Source organism: Haliotis rubra, unplaced genomic scaffold (assembly GCF_003918875.1).
Source record: "Haliotis rubra isolate DU_JTF1 unplaced genomic scaffold, ASM391887v1 Scf72, whole genome shotgun sequence".
Classification (NCBI taxonomy): domain Eukaryota; kingdom Metazoa; phylum Mollusca; class Gastropoda; order Lepetellida; family Haliotidae; genus Haliotis; species Haliotis rubra.
In genome coordinates this window covers 832,659-852,689 of record NW_025767435.1, presented here as the reverse complement: position 1 = coordinate 852,689, position 20,031 = coordinate 832,659, and the positions used below count along the sequence as shown (strand labels likewise).

The following is a 20,031-nucleotide window of genomic DNA, read 5'->3' as shown; positions in this document are numbered from 1 at the left end:
CACTCACTCACTCTTGACGTAAAGCACCGCCAGCGGTACATGCACGATGTCGCCTAGCATTTTGTCCCTAAAGCTTGTGTTCAGAGGATGGCCATCGAAATGTGGTACAACAACCCTGTAAAGGATGCCAGTGATGTGCCGTCCATTCAGATTTTGTCTGATCGTCACAGGGTACAGTCATGTGAAAGACACCCCATACTATCAATGAACCCCTGTCAAACGATCCTTGCTCACAGATATTACGCTGTGCATATGCAGTGTTTCTGTAGCGCCAAATACGAGTTTAGACATCAGTCATGAACAAAAGATATCTACTTCCGTCCGACCAGTGGACCATTCTCCTTTGACGTCAAATTCGTGCCTCATATCAACTTAGTCGTGCTGATTTGAGCTCTGGGGATAACAACAGACTTCTGATAGGTCGTCTAGCTCTATACCCGTCCGATAGTAGGCGGTTGGACAAACGATGTTGTGGAAACCACTGTATTTAAAACGACACTTGTCATGAACGGAAAAAGTCTTGGATTTGTCACTCGGGGTCGACCTGCAACGTCGTCAGTTTGCTGGTGTTTTCTGGCCAATCGGTTGATAAGCGATGGATGACAACCACTACCAGTATCTCTTGCAGTAGCACTCGATGACATGCAAGCATTCCGCATACCAATAACTTGACATCTTTGAGCTTGTGGTAGTTGAGGAGGACCCATATTGGCTCTATCAACAACATGAAATCAATTCATTGACCCCAAGATTATCGAGCCTGTACGAACTTGATATTCCCTTAATGACGTATACACGTATTGCATGTGCGCCATCGATGGTTGTCAAAATTTGATCGTAGTACATGCACTTCTAAAATCAAATGTATGGTTGCTTTGATCGTGAAGGGTCAAAACAAATTAGGGTCAAAACAAATTATACACACATTATTACGATATGTTGCGATAGAACGTTTAATCCCTAGGTGTTGCGATACTTTTTCCTATGTGTATACATAGAAGCATTTAATCTTACATGATAAGGTGTTGAGATACTTTTTCGTATGTGTATACATAGAAACATTTTAATCTTACACGATAGGCCCAGTCTCCGCCTGCATACACTTGTAGTGGGAACACGAGAAGGCCGAGGGCAGAAACACCACCACGGTAGTTACAATCACCTGTAAGTGCAGAAGTTGTACAGCACAGTGAGTGAGTTAGTTTAGTTTTGCGCCGCACTCAGCAATATGCCAGCGGTCTGTAAATAATCGAGGCTGGACCAGACAATCTAGTGATCAACATCATAAGCATCGATCTACGCAAATGTGTCAGCAAATGCAGCGAGCCTGACCACCTGATCACGTTAGTCGCCCACGACAAGCATGAGCCTGAAGATCAACCCCTATCCCGGTTTGAAGCCTCTTACGACAGTCACTAAGAAAGACAGGAGACTTAATGTTATTGAAGTCCCAAAGCCGATATTTGTTTGGGCCGGATATGTTGAAGGGTATCCCATTAGCAATATTTCACTATATAACCTGTATATATTTTATTGTATATGGGCCTGAGGCTTTCGTACTGGCAATAAACACTTGACTATTATCTTGACGAAGGCACTACAATAGGCTTCACACACAGAACCCATGGGGGACTCGAACCTGGATCTTCAGCGCGACGAGCGTACAATTTAACCACTAGGCTACCCAAACAAGGAACACACACACACACGAAACTAACTAAATCATATCCTTTGATAACTATGACTGCCTTTTTTCCAGTTTACCATTATTAAAGCAGGTTCCGCTAGTCTGAAAGCCTTCTGTGCCCATTTTCTACTGATCCATGACAGAAGTCGCTTCCGGCCGCGGGTGAGTTTGAGGTTGATGATGGTGAAGAGGGCGCCTGTGAGGCCACCAATGATGCCGATCACGACCGTAGGGATGAACATCAGGATGTTTATGTTAACACCCTTATCAATCTGTTAAAACCAAATTTTCGAGACTTAAAAAGTGAGTGAAAGAGTTTAGTTTTTCACCACACTCAGCAATATTCCAACTATATGGCAGCGGTCTGTAAATAATCGAGTCTGGACCCGACAATCCAGTGATCAACAATTTGAGCATCGATCTACGCAATTTTGAAAGGATGACTAACCCCGAACTTCACGGGTCGAAGACTCAAAAATAAACCTCTTCTTGGTAAAAGTGATAAAAACAAATGAATTCCGCGTTCATAGTGTAAAAAACACGTTCGAAGTGTTATTTGACAAGGTAACACGCAAATGTCACAATAATGAAATACACGGGAGAATACATTTGTTCAAGGCTGTCGAACTGTTTTCGTGAAATATTTGAGGCAAGGGAACCGGTAGTTGCATTAATCTAACAGCGCATAAATTTCATGATGTTGGGCACATCGAGATAATGTATCCCTTTGGAAAAGGCAACTATTTGAGGAATGTACTTCAAAGTTACACATTAATCAACACAAAACACAAAACAGAAAGGCAAACTATAACCTAATAAAGTGTAATCCCAAATATACCGTGTTATACATTTTTTCTGTCTACCAGCTGCAGTACAGCATGCATCAAATAGTTGTCTTACGGTAAGTGTACCATACTTCTTAATAAGCTCCTACAATCTCACGTTGAACAGAATGTATCTCTCCAGCTTGAATTCGCCAAAGCTACCAGTGTAGCTGAAGCCGTCGAAGGCAGAGTTGAAGAGGTCGGTGGTGAAGGTTGAGATCATACAACAGAAGAAGATCTGCCAGGACAGGGCCGTGGTCCAGAACGACGACACCTCCTCCATCGCGAACAGCAGCCCACCTACCGGGGCGCCGAACGCCGACGACACCCCTGCGGCTACCCCAGCGGAGACGAAGTTTCTCCTGTCAATATAAAGTGCAAGGGAATAATTAAAACTTAATTATTCACGAAAACAAATTCAATGTGACGTAAAGGAAAAACGAAATAAAGAAGAAAACTATATGAATGGACCACTGAATGGCCGTGATGATTGCAGGGGTCCGCGAATAACGACTATGTGCTTTATCTCTTGTTCCCTTTGGTACAAAGTGCGATGTATGTGAATTTTGGTGAGTATACTTACAATTATTGAATGCAGTCTGCTTGAAAGGGATTATATGTTGGGATTTTACAGGCGCTTCTTCAAATATATAATCACAAGACTGGGAAAGCGAGTTGGTTTGATGCCAGTTATGTCATTAATATGAGTGTGAGTGAGTGAGTTTAGTTTTACGCCGCTTTTAGCAATATTCCAGCAATATCACGTCAGGGGACACCAGAAATGGGCTTCACACAGTGTACCCATGTGGGGAATCGAACCCGGGTCTTCAGCGCGACGAGAGGATGCTTTCACCATTAGGCTACCCCAACGTCCCTTCATTTACATGAAGACAAGCGAGGTTACTGTCAGGGTGCCAAGATATAGGCGGGTTGTAGACGTTGTTTCTTTTTGTAAAACCCATTGGTAAGGTGGGGTGGAGGATGGTGCAAACAAACCAAGTAACATTTTTCTTAAGTTGCAGTATGTATAGTTACCCTACTTCATGCATGTATGGCCCCACTTGTTAGTGTAGCCCATTTCTGGTGTCCCCGCCGTGATATTGCTGGAATAAGCGGCGTAAAACTGTTTTTAGACAATAGGACAATAAATCTTAAAGTATGGTTTAACAGATTCATCGATAAAAGCGCAAGAAAGATTGTGCACATGATAAAGAAGTCGCAATGCACAGACAGCCTGGAACAAGCCTTTTCAGGTATTTCTGTAATGCAGACTGTCATGCTACGTTCTCGGTAGGGTACGAGACGTCACTGTGAGGAAAACCCATGTGCGCATACAAAACACCTCTTTCTATCCAGTGATCAACATCATGAGCATCAATCTTAGCAATTTGGATACGATGACACGTGTCAACCAAGTCAGCAAAGCCTTACCAGCTGATCCCGTTAGTCGTCTCTTACAACAAGCATGGGTTGCTGAAGACCAATTCTAACCCGGATCTCCATGGGTTCAGAAACATTCAATGGTATCGGGCGTTATGACAAGGTAGCACCATACTAATCCTTCTGACCTGTCTTCTGAGTTGCGGAATCTCTTGAAGAACGGCGCGTTGAACTTGAATGTCTCTGACCTCGCCTGACTCAGCCCAGCTCCGACCAGTCCTCTGTACAGGCCAGGTTAAAAATACATATTCTTGTTTCGACTGACAGTTTTTATATTTCCAGGTAGGGTGGAAGGATATATTTATTTCTATTATAAATCAAATAGTTATAGTTTACAAATCCTCAAAAGTAAACTTGTTTCTAATTATGATGTATAACATATATTTTACTCTATGATAAAAGTCGAAATCCGGGGCAAAATCGAAATTTGTCCTTAAAAATGTTTCTAAATAGTGCTTGATAAAACAATAACATTATTTCGTGTGGATGAGTGTAGGTGCTCTCGGGTCATAAGAAACAGAATACATAGTGATACGCATCATCACATTGGTTTTCAAGACAGACAAATTGGGGTTTAATCAATATGACCCTTGGCGGGTTTTTTTAAAAAAAGAACAGAAATTCAAATATTTATTAAAGGTATATTTTCTTGAAAGAAAATATTTCTTAGGTTTTACAATCACAAACATTTTCACTTGGGAAAATACAATGATGGAAGGTTAATCTGTAGAAATAATGACTATGCGGAAACTATGTCTCGGTGGAAGGAAGTTTAAATATGGCTGAGCATTGCATTTCAGCCAGTTTAATGTAACTGACCCTAAATGGATCATAGGACCCTCGGGGCCAACCGGCATCCCACAACCAATCGCTGCCACACATGACAAGAACTTGACGATCATTGTCTGGAGGTTGAAGATATGATGTACGTGGGTGCCATTCAGATAGCCGGTTACTTCCGGGATGCCAGAGCCACCTGCACTTGGTCTCCAGAACTGGGGGAAGACAAACATCTAATTATCATTAGGTCTGAAAATATATTAATCCATTCGTTGACACAGAGACCATATACCGACATGATCCCTGGTTCACAACACCCTAATCATAGAATCAAGAATACCTTATGACAAGAATATCTATGTACAGTACACCCTGATTATAATGCCACCGTTTGTCCAGGAGAAAATATGGCATTTATTCGAGGGTGGCATTATAACCAGGTAGGACGGTCAGAGCACTTGTGCAATCAACAAGTGCTCTGACCAGCCTACGTGGTTATAATGCCACCCTGGATAAAATGCCAAGTGATCGAACTGATGTCTCCTGTAATAAACCTTGAATGACTGGATAATCCCAGCATCTAGGGGTTGCAGGTGACCTGTTGGTGTAGGTGGCAGGAAGGGTATTGACGCATGTGTTATCCTATCTGGGATTACAAGACTACTTAAAGCATTACTGAATTTGGTCAATTAATTCAGTCGTGTCAATTAAACAATTAAGGTATGAATACTACATGCAGCCAGTGTAACTGGCATTATAACCAGGGACAAATGACTTTTGTTCCAAAACCAAAGGCAAATGACATTATAACCAGTTTGGCATAATAACCAGGGTATTATACAGGCAGGAAATCCGTTCTGGCAAAAGCATGGCATTATATCCAGTGTGGCATTATAACCAGGGGCACTGTATATGTATAAAGGATATACAAAATATACCGAGTAGCATTTCATCAATTTACTTGTAACACAGTCAATCCTGATTGTTAATAAAGTTAGTTCAAGAGATGCTAGTTCTCATTTGGCGGTGCCTATAATCTATCTTTAGTATAGGAGCCTTGAGTACGTTTTGCATTCAGTAAGTACATTGTGTTAAACAAAGGCATTTCCTGCTTTGTAAAATCATCTGTTTCTGATATCGTGACATTGTGAAACTGCAAATTGTTATCACCCCCATTAAATTGGTCTTTTTGACACTATATATTATTCCATAACAAACATGGGTTCAGCATGCATTGGTGTGCTATTAATGACAATGTTGGACAGTCAATGTTACCACAACGATGCCGGCACTAAAGGTGATGAAGATGACACTGTAGGCGACGCCGAACAGCCACGCAAGTCCCATCTGATCCTTCTGCAGGTAAGGAAGATAGGAGGCTACGGTTATAAAATATGTTATTAAATTCCTATTACGGAGGTTTGATCTGTATGTATTCTGTTTGTGAACCGGGATGATATAGACAAAAGCAATTCTTATACAGGACAGACATGCAATGCCCTGCATTATGAGAGTGAGTGAGTGGGATTAAAGCTGCCGCAAGTAATATTCCAACAATATCACGGCAGGGGATACCAATGAATAGCACTTGCAATCATAATTAGATTTAAGACGTTCCCTTGAAAAAGTATGTGTACCTTAAGGTGCTCACATATTGGCAATAAGAGGAAGTACCGTCTGAAAACACAGTTTTAAGTGACCGAGTGACATAGTTGTGAACGAGATTTCGGCTATCCAGGTTCGAGAATATCTCTGCATTTGGTTCTACAAGAAACAGGTTTTCATAATATGATAGTTTTTTTAATGGTGTCATCATGGGGGTTTCCGCTACTAAACCAGCCAGGAGAACTCACGTCCAGGAACGTCTGTATGGTATCCCACTTGACCTTGGCAATGACCTCGATCAGCTGATGCAGCAGGAAGCCAACGAAACCGACACTGAAGCCGATCATCCCCATCATCAGCCAGCGGTCCATCTCCAGTCTACCAACAGATGGTGGTGTGTGAGTGATTGGATGGGACGGGAGTTATACGGGCGATACTAGAATTCAAGCCAGATGGGAGCAGACAAACCAACACAGATCATATACTCTAGGACGTCCGGAGGTCGTCGAGAGTTGGTCGGGTCAGACAATCGCATCAGCGATTAAGCTTCAGTCACACATTCAGGATTGTTACTGTCATCCTCGACAGGATCATTCCCGATTAAATTTTGTCAAAAGTCTGTGATTCGTGGCGGGAACTTTGTAAAAGCATTTATTTAATCAAGACTACAATTAGATAGTGTTCAGGAAGCGTCCCGATTCAGCCGAATTCGTCCCGATTCTCGCGTTCTCAATCCGAATATGATCCGATTTGTATCTTCCGCATGTTAAAACACGACCGAATCTGTCCTGACAGTATCCCGATTCTCCCGAATGTGATCCAACAGATACGGTTCGCATTCGGCAAGATCTGGACAAGATCTGGACTCATTCGGCAAGAAACGGCAATGAAATATTTCTCCAAATCATGCGCGTTCATCACGACAGCCTCCCTGATCCACAGGACATCGTCCAGACACCGTCCAGACAACACCGGACACTGTTACGATTTTGATTCGATACAGCAGAATCTGTCAGAATATGACGTAGTCACGATTGTAATCCGACTGGACAAAATCGGGTGCGTTTCCCGAGTGTTACGGGACGGACCTCCTGTCGGGAGTGCTTGACCCACCTCACTGAACCTTTCCCGATCCGTAGGACTCAGTTACGAATGTATACGACTGCGTTCAGACAATGACAGGACATTCCGGATCACTGACGGTGTCGTGTCGTAACGCTGTCTGACCTCAAACGGGAGCCATAATCGGCTCTGTGTGAACGCCGCACATCGACACATCCTGTAGTCCTGCATATGTCCAACCTATGATGTCCAATCCATGATAACAAAATATAATGCGCCAACTTGCCACCAGACCTTCTGAGGGAGATTAATTACGAATCTATGGCGGAGAAAGGGCATGTCATACCGTTTCAAAGAGAGGGAGTATGTCGGGAATACCATTGGGAATTCGAAATGAGTTATAATGATATATTTATATTCCTCAAGCAGAAAATATTATATATGTTGAGTTACACATGCATGTCAGTGAAGGTATTGTCGACGTCTCTCAGAAGATGAATTGTCCACGTAAAACGACGTAATTCACATCAAACCCCTCATTACGTCGCACACTTCTTTTACTATTCATGTCCTTTTCAGAGGACAAGCATCAAGCATCAAAATATTCGAAAGAGGATAACAAACCAAAAGGAATCTTGGGGTATCTTCTAGTGGTGGTCCGATTAATTGAAATAATCGAAGATTGCTCACAGTGACTAAACGACCAAGCAATCGAACATGTTTTCTCGTAATCGAACACGACCGATCTTGGAACACTTGTTTGCATTAACAATATTTTTCACAAGGATGGTTTTGTCTGTATCATTAAATTTACATTTCATAAGCACTACAAGCTCGTTCCAAGTCATGATTGAATTTATCTTAAAGAATCAAGGAAATATGTGTTCCTAACATACTAATGATCATTTAAATATGCAAAATTTGCAAAATGGACTTTATGCAATTTGCAAGAAAACCAACTTACTACATGTTTTTTCTTTATTTTTTGTGTGCATTAACAAAAATAACAGGAACATTTGATAAGTGACGCTAACCAATTATTTTCGATGATTGATGGGTTGTAATGGACCAATCATCAATTATGAGATTTTAACCAATTCCCAACACTAGTATCTTCGAGATAATACAGTGAAAAAGCATAAACACGTATACACAGAAGTGTTATGATATAAATAGTATTATTACGAATTCAGATTTCCAACTTACACGATCCTCTATCCAGTTCTGTACCATACATATAAATAGAGCTGCGTTTCATTCATTTGTAAACCAACCTGCCGATAACTTGTTTTTTTATCCAACTCTTGTACACAAGGCTATGTGAGGGGAGATAATCCAAGCTCTCGAAGGAAGCCAGAGTTGCCTTCTCCTGCTCCGTGTACTTGTGAGTGACATAAACAGGTTCGTAGTCTCGGCCCTGGAAATAACACGATACCAGCTCAATATTCACTGTCAGATCATTGTGAACGGACATATTTTTTGGAAATTCCTATTTTGAATGCATAAAGTAAATAGTCACTCACATTCGGTCGAGAAGAAAGTGTTGGTAGCGGTACGACTATCCCAAGTTAACATGAAAGGTAGTCTCCAATAAACACTGGTCATTATAATACAATTTGAATTCGAAGTTTGCACTTCATGCCGCTGTTTCATTGGACGAGAGAAGGGTCAAATGACCCTGTAGCAATGTTTCATGGGCATATGACGTTCATGCGTTTTTCACGAGGCAGTATTCTCGAAACTATGTAAAAACATTCCGATTATTTCCACATTCACGACGGGGAACAAAAGAAATGGGAATCGAACTCGGTCTTCGGCGTGATGTGCGACCGCTTTAACCATTCGACTATTCCTTACAGGTTTCGAACTTAGGACTTTTCACACTATACCTAAACGGAACCTTAAGCATTCCACCTAAGAATTCATACTTAAGGATGAACTCTGTCTCAATTAAACGATTTTACATTATATCACTCGGCATTGGAAATCTCACAATTCCTCTTGAAACAGATAATTCTCCCTTTGTCTGGAGTATATACTGTCATGGTTACTAGAGATTCTAGACTGAATATCATAGATCAGCAATTTATAGAGAAATAATCAGTACATTTATGCATCACATGTCTCCACTGGTTCCACTGAATATAAGGGGCGGTGGGGTGGCCTAGTGGTTAAAGCGTTCGCTCGCGACGGCGAGGACCCGCGTTCGATTCGGGTACCAACATGGGTACAATGTGTGAAGCCCATTTCCGGTGTCCCCCGCTGTGATATTGCTGTAATATTGGTAAAAGCGGCGTAAAACCAAACTCACTCACTCCACTGAATATAAACAAACCTGAAATGATCACTTACTCTTTCCAATATCCCATAGTTGTCGTCGCTCACGTGAAACATCTGGTCGTCAGTCGGGGACGTGAACGCTGAGCCCGTTTCCTGTAACTGTTGGTGTACCGGCTTGTCTTGGGGGGTGGAACCGGTTTCACCCATGTCAGTAAACCTGCCATACCCGCTCGAGAAGTTTGGATTCTCCATGGTGAAGGTTTGATGCCTATTCTGTCTGTCAGGGCGATATCCTCATGCCACCCTTACACCTGTGAATGATTCCTACAACTGTCCATAAGACTACCTTAATGAATCTGGAGAGCGGAAGGTCGCGGGTTCGATCCCCGACCGCGTCATACCAAAAGACGTTAACATATGGTACTTGTTGGTCCCTGGCTGGCGCTCGGTATTAATGGGTACAACAAGGACTGGTCGGCTCGGAGTCAGTATAATGTGTCTGAGTGGGGTATTCATGCTTCACTGCGGCATGGTATCTCAGTGGGCTAGCACTATAAAACCAGCTTCAGTCTGGGCTAGTACAACCAGCCGCACATACACATACACACGCATGCACGTCGCCATATGAGCGAAATATTCTCAAGCACGACGTTAAACCGAATTTCACCTCACCTCACCTCACCTCACCTCACCTTAATGAATCTAACGTGTTTACTATGCCGAGCAGTGTTACCATTCATACCCCGACAGTGTGTTAGAATCGAACTTGGACCAGAGAACCAGTGCTTGACATCATGAACAACGGTTGCTGTAGTTGCACACGGCTTCTTGTTACGTCTCTTTGTTTCCACCAGCTAAATGTTTCATGATTTCATGTGCAATATACCAGCCTAATTGTTTCATAATTGTGAAACATTTAGCCTGATTCTTTCATGATTGTGAAATATAGGATACTCTCTGTTTCATTATTGTGAAACATATAGCCTGATTCTTTCATGATTGTGAAACATATTAGCCTCATTGTTCAATGATTGTGAAATATAGGAGGCTAACTGTTTCATTATTGTGAAACATATATTTGTTTCATTATTGTCAAACTTATGAGCCTGATTGTTTCATGATTGTGAATCATATGAACCTGATTCAGGGAGATGGGCAGGAATCAATAGAGAAGAGAAAGTGGCAAGTTCTGTTTGTCTCTACTTAACAGAAGTATACTTGAGGAGGAGATCCACTTTCGTATTATTTACTTACAATATCATGCTCTTAGAGTTCAACTACTGAAAATACAGCAATGTCTTTCCAATGAAATTTATACATGTAAAATTGTGAAAAACAGTCATCATTAGCAGAATTTATTTTCAAGGCCTCAGCTCTGAGGCAGAAGTAACTCAGCACCTGATGGAAGGGAGATAACCCAATCTCAATTCCACATCGTTCATCACTGTTCGTCATCGTTTGATGAATTGTTCTATGTGAAATGTTATGTATAGTATCATGCAATCTATATTTTGAAATCTTGTGTAACATTTATTACTGTCTTCTGTACAGCTTTTCACCAAGAGTACAATGTTTGTACCCTGGGCCTAAGGCCCCAATACTGGAATAAGGAATTGAATTGAATATGAGCCTGATTCCTTCCTGGTATCGAAACATATCAGCCTGACTGCTTCATGATCATAAACATAAGAGCACCTGTTCACGTCGTCGGGAAACGATGACACGATACAAGCCACACATATACACAACCCGTACATGATACATGCATCGTTTATAATTATCATTAAACCCAATACTGTTAAGCAGCAATATTCTAATGAAACAAATGAACACGATGACTAAACTAATATATATAGCAATGGAATAATAATGTTACGATAGGTACCCCTTGTGTGCATGCCAAGGTCAACGTACGCACACTAGTTAGTGTAACACGTACTGATGTTGAAATAAAGATCTGTATACGTAATCTACTGACGTCTTTAAAGGCACTTTGAACAGTGATCCGGGTAGAGGTGAGGAGAGGTGAAATTGGGTTTTACGTCGTGCTTGAGAATATTTCGCTCATATGACGACGTGCATGCGTGTGTATGTGTATGTGCGGCTGCTTGTACTAGCCCAGACTGAAGCTGGTTTTATAGTGCTAGCCCACTGAGATACCATGCCGCAGTGAAGTATGAATACCCCACTCAGACACATTATACTGACTCCGAGCCGACCAGTCGTTGTTGTACCCATTAATGCCGAGCGCCAGGCAGGGACCAACAAGTACCATATTTTAACGTCTTTTGGTATGACGCGGTCGGAGATCGAACCCACGACCTTCCGCTCTCCGGGCGGACGCTCTAACCACAACACCACGGAGGCGGCTCTGATCCGGGTAGAGCTATGCACAAAGATGTATATTATAACGGTGGATACGTCATACAAAAATATTAGCTATAAAGTTAGTTTTACTTACAAAACGGGTGGAAAATGTACAAAACTATACAAAACATACATAAACAGAATGTACGTAGAGAGCGTGAATAAAAAACCCGATCACAGTGACAAGGCTAGAGTGAAGATGTGTTCGGGAGTTTAACAGACTATTCGTGCGACGCTGGTACATCCTGCTATCTTTAGTATATATAGGTACAGCAAGTTGTAGAAGTTATAGTATTATCTGACATGCCATCGCGTGTAGCATGGTAGTATGATAGCGTTATCAAACAGCTGAGACATGGCTTTATATACACTCACCTTAACAGAATATCAGAAAGTGACAGTGACTCCCCTCAGTTGAAAAATCGGTCCTTCTTCCTGTATGTGTGTCTGTAGAAATGCTGCAAATTTCGATTAACACCTGGCAGGTTGGGTAGTACCGGTCAGTGAAGGGCAGTATAACTCATCTCGCCCCTGCCGTGATATCACTGTTATCATGTGTGTGGATGTTATCAGTGGTCGTTACCTTGTGTGACTGGAGGCTGCTCTAAGGGAAATAACTGAGATACTGTGGCGGACGTTGATTTAGCCTAGTGGTAAACTTTTTGTTCTTCACACTGAAGATTCCACACAAGGGTATAGTAAGCCTTGTGCACGCGCCGTAACACGCACGCACGCACGCACTCACTCTCACCCACCCACTCCCTCCCTCCCCCTCCCTCACTCACTAACTCACCACTGTCACCCACCCATCCACTCCCTCACCCACCCTCCACCCACCCACTCTCCCTCCTCACTCACTCTGATTTATGACGTTTGACGTTCGAATGGCTCGAATAACGCCTGCTTATAGTACCAGATGGTCAGAGCCCAGTCCCACTTTCAGTCATGATGGTATGATGTTTACTGAAAAAAGTCTCACGTTTATGAAACATTTGACTGGTGGCTCTCTACAAAGACATGTATCTTCAGGTTCTGAATGTAGAGTAACCAAGCATTAATAATCTTTAGTTAGGTACCCCTGAATGCGTACGTAATTTTGCGTTCGAAGTCTAGTGTAGCACGTTAAGTAAAATTATACTTTTATGTGTACTTTATTGTAGCCATCTTTACAGCTGCCATGAAAAGGGTTCTAGTAATGTCATTGTGTGTCAGCCTGATCCGTTTGTTTGTTGTTTAACGCTGCACCCAGCAATATTCCAACTATATGGCGCCGGTCGGTAAATAGCCGAGTCTGGACAAGACAATCCAATGATCGACAGCATGAGCATCGATCTACGCAATAGGGATATGATGACATGTGTCAACCAAGTCAGCGAGACTGACCGCCCGATCCCGTTAGTCGCCTCTTACGACAAGCATGGGTTGCTGAAGATCAACTCTAACTCGGATCTTCACGGATCAGCCTGATGTGAGAGAAAGTGAAAGTCTTGGAGGTTTACCTTTGTAGAGAGACACACGATCACATGTATGTTGCTGACAAACCTGGGCACATGATCAGGGCAAGGAATTTGATCTCGCACAAGATCTCACACAACTCATTTTGTCTCCTCCATCGAGTTTAATTGCGTCTTTCATGTGAATTAAAAAATGACACAGCAGGCTTTCTAGGGTTGGTCTTAAAATGTCAGAGTGAATTCGGTACTGACTTCAATGGAGACATTAGATGTTAATACAGTTCTGGCTGTTTCTAAAGTTTCTGCCTGAAAGCGGCAAATAAAAGACTCCTGTATCGCTGAAAAACTACCTGGGTAAAATCAATACAACGTAAATTATCAACAGATACCTTGGAATCCAGCAGGCTGAAACCTTTGAAATTAGTTCATTATTAAGAATGTTATTAACTTTCCAAAGCGGTATGTACACTGTATTGACTATACATGTGGTGCATCCATAACCATATTTATTTTATCAACACTTCCCTTGCTGGTGGAAGATGAAGGTTATCTGATCTTGGATCACCTGTTAGGCTTTCTGTTCTTATCATGAGCGCTGCTGTCCATCGCGCCAACAGTGCCACTTATGCAATGGAAGGAGCGTCACTCACTGTGATACTACGTCCACACTGATTAATGTTGGAGTGAGCGAGTGAGTTTGGTTTACGCCACTTTTAGCAATATTCCAGCAACATCACGGCAGGGAACACCAGAAATGGGTTTCACACATTGTACCCATGTGGGGAATCGAATCCGGGCCTTTGGCGTTACGAGCGAACGCTTTAACCACTAGGCTACCCCACAGCCACTGTTAATGTTGGAGTTGATCCTTTTAGTTGCAGACACTTTATGACAAAGCGTCAGCCTATTTTGTCCATTTCCATCAATAAAGAATTCCTTGACTTTTATACCAACATGGACAAGCTGCCTGGTTGTGTATTTGGTTCAAATACAGTCTACAAGAATGGAACGTATTGGACTTGATACATGCGAACTGTGGCATACAGTTCATCGTTCATGAATAGTCTCCACAACTTTTCAGTGACGGCTCTTATATGTATATAAGGGCAACTTGTAAATAATCAAGTCTTCATACATGCCAAGTTTTAGAGTATACCAAAGATCCTTCACAGTCAGTCATAACAAGTATGACTCCCGGGTTCTAAACATTTGTAAGCGGATCCCGTAACAACCAAGGGAGGCAACTAGGACCAGTGGACTACTCAGTTACCTCTGTCCCTTCGTTTAACCAGCTCCAGATAAGTTACTCTGATGGCAGTTGTTAACAGTGACTGTAGTTCTCAAGGAAACTCCATTTGAGCAGTGGTGGTGGGGTAGCCTAGTGGTTAAAGCGTTTGCTTGTCATGTTGAAGACCCAGGTTCGATTCCCCAACATGAGTACAATGTGTGAAGACCATTTCTGGTGTCCCTGGCCGTGATATTGCTGGAATATTGCTAAAAACAGTGTCAAACTAAAATCACTCACCCATCTGAACAACCTTTGACCAAAGAGGATCTCAACCCAGAGCAAAGAGCAGTTTTGGGAAACTCTTCTCCAACATCCAGAATGTATTTAACATGAGACATTTCAACGTATGAATGTTTTTGCAATAACTTCATTTATTTGTATGAAAATAGCATCTTGTAAATATCACTGTACAAAGTTGTGAACAGTCAAGTGTTCAAGTTTGTTATTCAGGTTTTCTGTAATCATGTAAGTACACATTGCCAAATAGCTTCAGGTTAGAAAACAGAACCTGTAACTTAAGCACTTTACATCTCATATGGAACAGCATCAACTGCTATTGTGAAGCAGTAACAAAACAGTATATATTTCTATATATCTGCATAAATTTCACACAGTTTCGGACCAGGTAGCACTTTTCAAACAAAAACAGGAGAACTTCACTCTTGTTTCGGGATTTGCAAAAGAAACCATTAACTTTTAGTGCATTAATATATTGTCTTAACGTTTAATCAAATGGAACATATGACTTTGTTCATTCATCAAATTGCACATAAGGAGATTAACCATTGCATAAGGAGTCATTTGTGCTTGTTCTTCAGCCCATTAACATATTGTTTCATCAATGTTTCAAATGGAAACATGTACAATATATTGCCACTCAAAGAACTTATGGAAATATAACTTTGACCATTTATCAGAAACAAAAATGCAAATTTAAACAATATGTAACTGTATATAACAATTCCTGTCCTTGTATAGGATTCTACTTATAATGAATGTTCTTGCATTAATTCACTTACAGTTCTCACAACACATGATGGTAGTTGTTAAGATAATATGTACAAGGGAGATAACTATGATACAACACGCTGTACACTGGAAATAAGAATATAATACAAGGGAATGAATTCCTCTATACTGTTCAGCCAGAGACACTTCCAAAGGAGATATTGCCATGGAGGGATAATGAGACTTCTCTTATGAGACATTGCTGAAATGGAAATAAATAATAATGCTTTGCAAACCATTGCCATACCATTGGTTACCATGGAGACAATGAAATGACATCACTAAGGCGCTGCCACTTAACAGTGTTACATGGTGAAATATTTTGGTCTTTTCAACATTGTTCTTGACAAGTCTTTTCAAAATTCCAAATTAACAACAAAAACAGTTGACTTTGTAAAATTGAAACCAAACCAATTCAATATTAAATTAGTCTAGACAGACACAATCAGTTGACAAAGTTACATCCTCCATTGTGTGATGTCATTGCATAATGACATCAGTTTCTCTTACAGCTGAAACAGTTAACCAAAGTGATAATGCTACAAAATTGGACACTTGGACAAAGTACTGTGACTATGTGTCCCAGTCCACCCAGCTGTCAATGGGTACCTCGTAAGGATGGGAAAGCCACATTAACTCGGTGTGCCTAGTAACTGCAAGAGTTGTATGGTCCCCAGGGAGTTGAGATTGATAATACAATGTGCTGTTTGAGATTGACATCCAATGATCGAGGGAAAACACAAAGCGCCTTTGAGCAGCTGAGCCGGATATTGGCGCCATACAAATATTAGCATAATGATAATAACTATAATACAAACTTACAGAAACATGTGTATTTTACAGTGCTAATGCTGATGATTATTACCTGATACCTGACTTTCAGGGTTTTGTGTAAAATCCAGCATGGAAAATTAGTTAAAAAATATTTGAACATATTGACCTGTTGGCAGGCTTGTTACACTTGTCTGATCACTTAACTCACTAACGGATTGCCTTGGGAAAAGTGCATCTGTTTCATATTGTGTGGGTGTGGGATGGTGGTGGTTTGAGGATGTGTGGAGGTGGTGACAAAGTAAATACAAATTTAGGGGAAAAAAACGTGTTGTTTCTATTGTTCTTTAGGCTGGTTGTAACCCTTCCGTAAGTGTCCTCTAAATGAGCAGGAAGCAAGATACCTTCAGATGTGAATGCATCAGAACCCTTTCTTTAGCTGTTTGTGTCAAAATGAAATACCAAAGTTTACAAAAGAGTTATGATACCATCAAATTCCATACAGTGAAACCTGATTTATATAACACTGTACCACACTATGACACTTCATCAAGGTCACTTTCCCATCTGAATCTTCATCTGGCTTATCAGTCACTGACATCCCTTCACTCGTCTTGCACGAGCTCTCCATGTTTTCATATTCCTTCCACTAATAACCTACCTGAAAACTGAAATCAACCGATTTTGTTACATTTCATTTCATTCCACAGAAGTGCAGTACTGGCTGGACAAGTGTGAAGCATAAGTAACAAAAATGGTTTATTTCCCGGACATCTCTCCAAGACTGAGACGCATAAACCATTGTGTAACAAGAAGATGAGTAACATTCATATTGCACAGACCAACAAAACAACAGTGGGACAACTTCCTCACAGGTACAAAGCATACTGACATCATCGAGGCTTCATACGCCTTAGTGAGAGGCATGAACTCATGAAAAATTGACATTGGAGCGAGTGAATGAGTGAGTATGGTTTTACGCCGCTTTTTGCAATATTCCAGCAATATCATGGTGGGGGACACCAGAAATTGACAAATGGACATTGGATGTATTGGTGATTCATCATGAAATCAATAACTTTTGGTTAATTCAACAATTCTGTTTAATCGTCAATCCTTATGATGTTCCTGTTTTGTTTTCATGGCGGACAGCACCAGGGATACAGGTTGTGACACTTTATATCCTGGAAAAATCTCTAAACATCCTGCACATGGCAAAATTCAATTTCTGGCAGTTATGAATAAACAATATGCTTGGGCATTAAAAATGATTTTATAAATTTGCATGGTAAATTGTTTTCTCGCAGTTAAAACAAATAATCATCTTTCATCTTTCCAAGGTAGTACATACTATAGGATATTACCTTTAATCATTTATGATGCAGCAGAAAATCATTTTTAACAAAGGGATGATTAAACTGGCTTACAGAGAGTCATAACAACATATTTAAATAGCTTGCCTTCAAATTGAGCCACAGTTACTGTGACAGAGTATGAAAGTCAGGGATAGTCTAAGGCAATAGTGAAATTTTTGCACAATTTCTTCATAAATTTCATGCAATTATACTGGCAGAAATAGGAGTACACTCCCAAAACAAAGACGGCTTGCAACTCTGGTATTGAGGTCACAGACTGTGGATTAAATCTTAATCAAAGCCAACAATTTGCCAACCCTAGGAACTAAGGGACATAACTCTACATAAAGACCGGCCATGCTGTACTTTGAGGAATGTGATATCTAAACACAGAGAGAGTAATCAAGCAGTGATGTTCTGGTAGGATTACGGAATGATGGCAGTATAGAATGACGCAAAGATGATTCACGTTGACAGACACAATGACTTGGCCATTTTGTTTTCTCTGACATTCACATTTAATCATTTTCACACAATATTTATTGATGATTCCACAGTGGATGAGTCATTAAACTGCATTTCTCACTATTTCCACAATGTACAAAATGAAACCAATAAAAGATCTGTCTCTTTAACCTTACTGGCCTCATGAAACCAATACAAAGGTCAAGGTCACTTTCATTATTATCTCTATCTCTAAGAAATTACAAAAGTTAAGGTCAGTCTGACCCAAATTTTACCAGCAGATTATTGATCAACATATCAATATATCAATATATCAACATATCAACATATCAATATGATACTTAACTCCATGGATACATATATCACTCAAAAGAAGTTTTAAAAAACTTTCATATTTCTTTGGTTACATCTTAAAAATAATGCGTTTTGAAAGCAGACCTGTCAATAGCCAGAGCTGACTGTTCATATTAAAACTACCTCCTTAAAACCACATTGGATGTTTGAAGCAAGACAAGGGTCACTCTAACTTTTTGTAAAATTTCCCTCTCTTATCAATTTCATGATTTTATATGAAAGAATTGGCTGTTCGCCAACTTCTTTACAGTAGAATATGTTATAAATTGAACGTCTTCGTCTTCAATTCCACTGGTACAGTCAGCCCCTATTGTGACAGAACAAATGGTTATACATCAGAGGTATTGTTGCTATCCTAATCCAGCAGGTTGTTATGAGATTGATTCGGAGCCTAGTAGTTCCTGGTCGTGGAGAAGACGCTCCTGCATCTCGATCTGTTTCTCCATGACAGAGTTCAGTTTCTCCTCAATACTGAAACCCATCAAGTCTTTCCGTGTGATGAAGCCCACTACCCTGTTCATTGCATCCGTGACCACTAGGTGGCGCATGCCCAGTGTCCGCAACACGATGTATGTACGATGTAACGAGAACTTCTCCTGCACCGAGAGAGCTGACTGGTTGATGTAAGGGTTCTGTAAACAGAGATTTGCTCAGATGTATATGTATGACTACCACTGTCTAGTCAATCACTTTTGGAAGCTTTGGTTGTTTATATCTAGTCAAGTGTGATAAATTTTACTTTAACTGGCAAAACTTCCACCAAACATCTACATGTAAAAGACACTGCCATATTAATAATGTCGGAAAACATTGTGAAAACCCTGAATAATAAATTTACGTCAGTCTTATGTTAAATCAACACTCATTTCAATTTCTATTATTCTTTAAATTATCATTATTAGTAGTAGTAGTAGTAGTAGTAAATAAAAGTATTTGTAACTCTTAAAAATGAAAACATCTGAGTACCAGTGAAGATGAAATTCACATCAGATTAGCAGTCAGGAAAATATTCTTCAACACCACAGTCTTAAAGTTCTCGAAGATGCTTCTGTTAGGGGCCTTTCATAATTTATAGCTAGGGGGTGATGGTGATTTTGATAGGGGTCACCCATTTTGTTCTGGGGAGGTTGGAGGGTCATTAATTTTGTACACATGTACTGGATGGGAAGGAGGGCAATTGATTTTGTACATTACATGCAGGGGTGGTGGTGGTAGGGGTGGTGGATATCACTTACTCTGTACATAAATTGGGAGGGGGGCCATTCACATTGTACGTTTTTCCATAAAACCC

The 20,031-nt window shown here is 40.8% G+C and overlaps 2 protein-coding genes across 2 annotated transcripts in view; both read right to left on the bottom strand.

The window, feature by feature from the left end:
* Window positions 1-12,597, bottom strand: part of LOC124259358 (H(+)/Cl(-) exchange transporter 7-like) — a 34,026-nt gene extending 21,429 nt beyond the window's left edge. The window contains exons 1-10 of the mRNA XM_046693485.1: window positions 12,421-12,597; window positions 9,751-9,989; window positions 8,673-8,815; window positions 6,585-6,714; window positions 6,007-6,087; window positions 4,771-4,946; window positions 4,080-4,172; window positions 2,630-2,873; window positions 1,765-1,959; window positions 1,074-1,162 (exon numbers count right to left, since the gene is read on the bottom strand). Coding sequence (XP_046549441.1) covers window positions 1,074-1,162; window positions 1,765-1,959; window positions 2,630-2,873; window positions 4,080-4,172; window positions 4,771-4,946; window positions 6,007-6,087; window positions 6,585-6,714; window positions 8,673-8,815; window positions 9,751-9,930 — 1,331 coding nt within the window. The 5' untranslated portion in view covers window positions 9,931-9,989; window positions 12,421-12,597. The remainder of the gene's footprint in view (window positions 1-1,073; window positions 1,163-1,764; window positions 1,960-2,629; window positions 2,874-4,079; window positions 4,173-4,770; window positions 4,947-6,006; window positions 6,088-6,584; window positions 6,715-8,672; window positions 8,816-9,750; window positions 9,990-12,420) is intronic.
* Window positions 12,598-17,312: 4,715 nt separating this feature from the next.
* The window catches only part of LOC124259359 (chloride channel protein B-like), a 37,005-nt gene continuing 34,286 nt past the window's right edge, over window positions 17,313-20,031 (bottom strand). Inside the window, exon 19 of the mRNA XM_046693486.1 lies at window positions 17,313-19,372. Within this exon, the coding sequence (XP_046549442.1) occupies window positions 19,112-19,372 (261 nt within the window). The 3' untranslated portion in view covers window positions 17,313-19,111. The remainder of the gene's footprint in view (window positions 19,373-20,031) is intronic.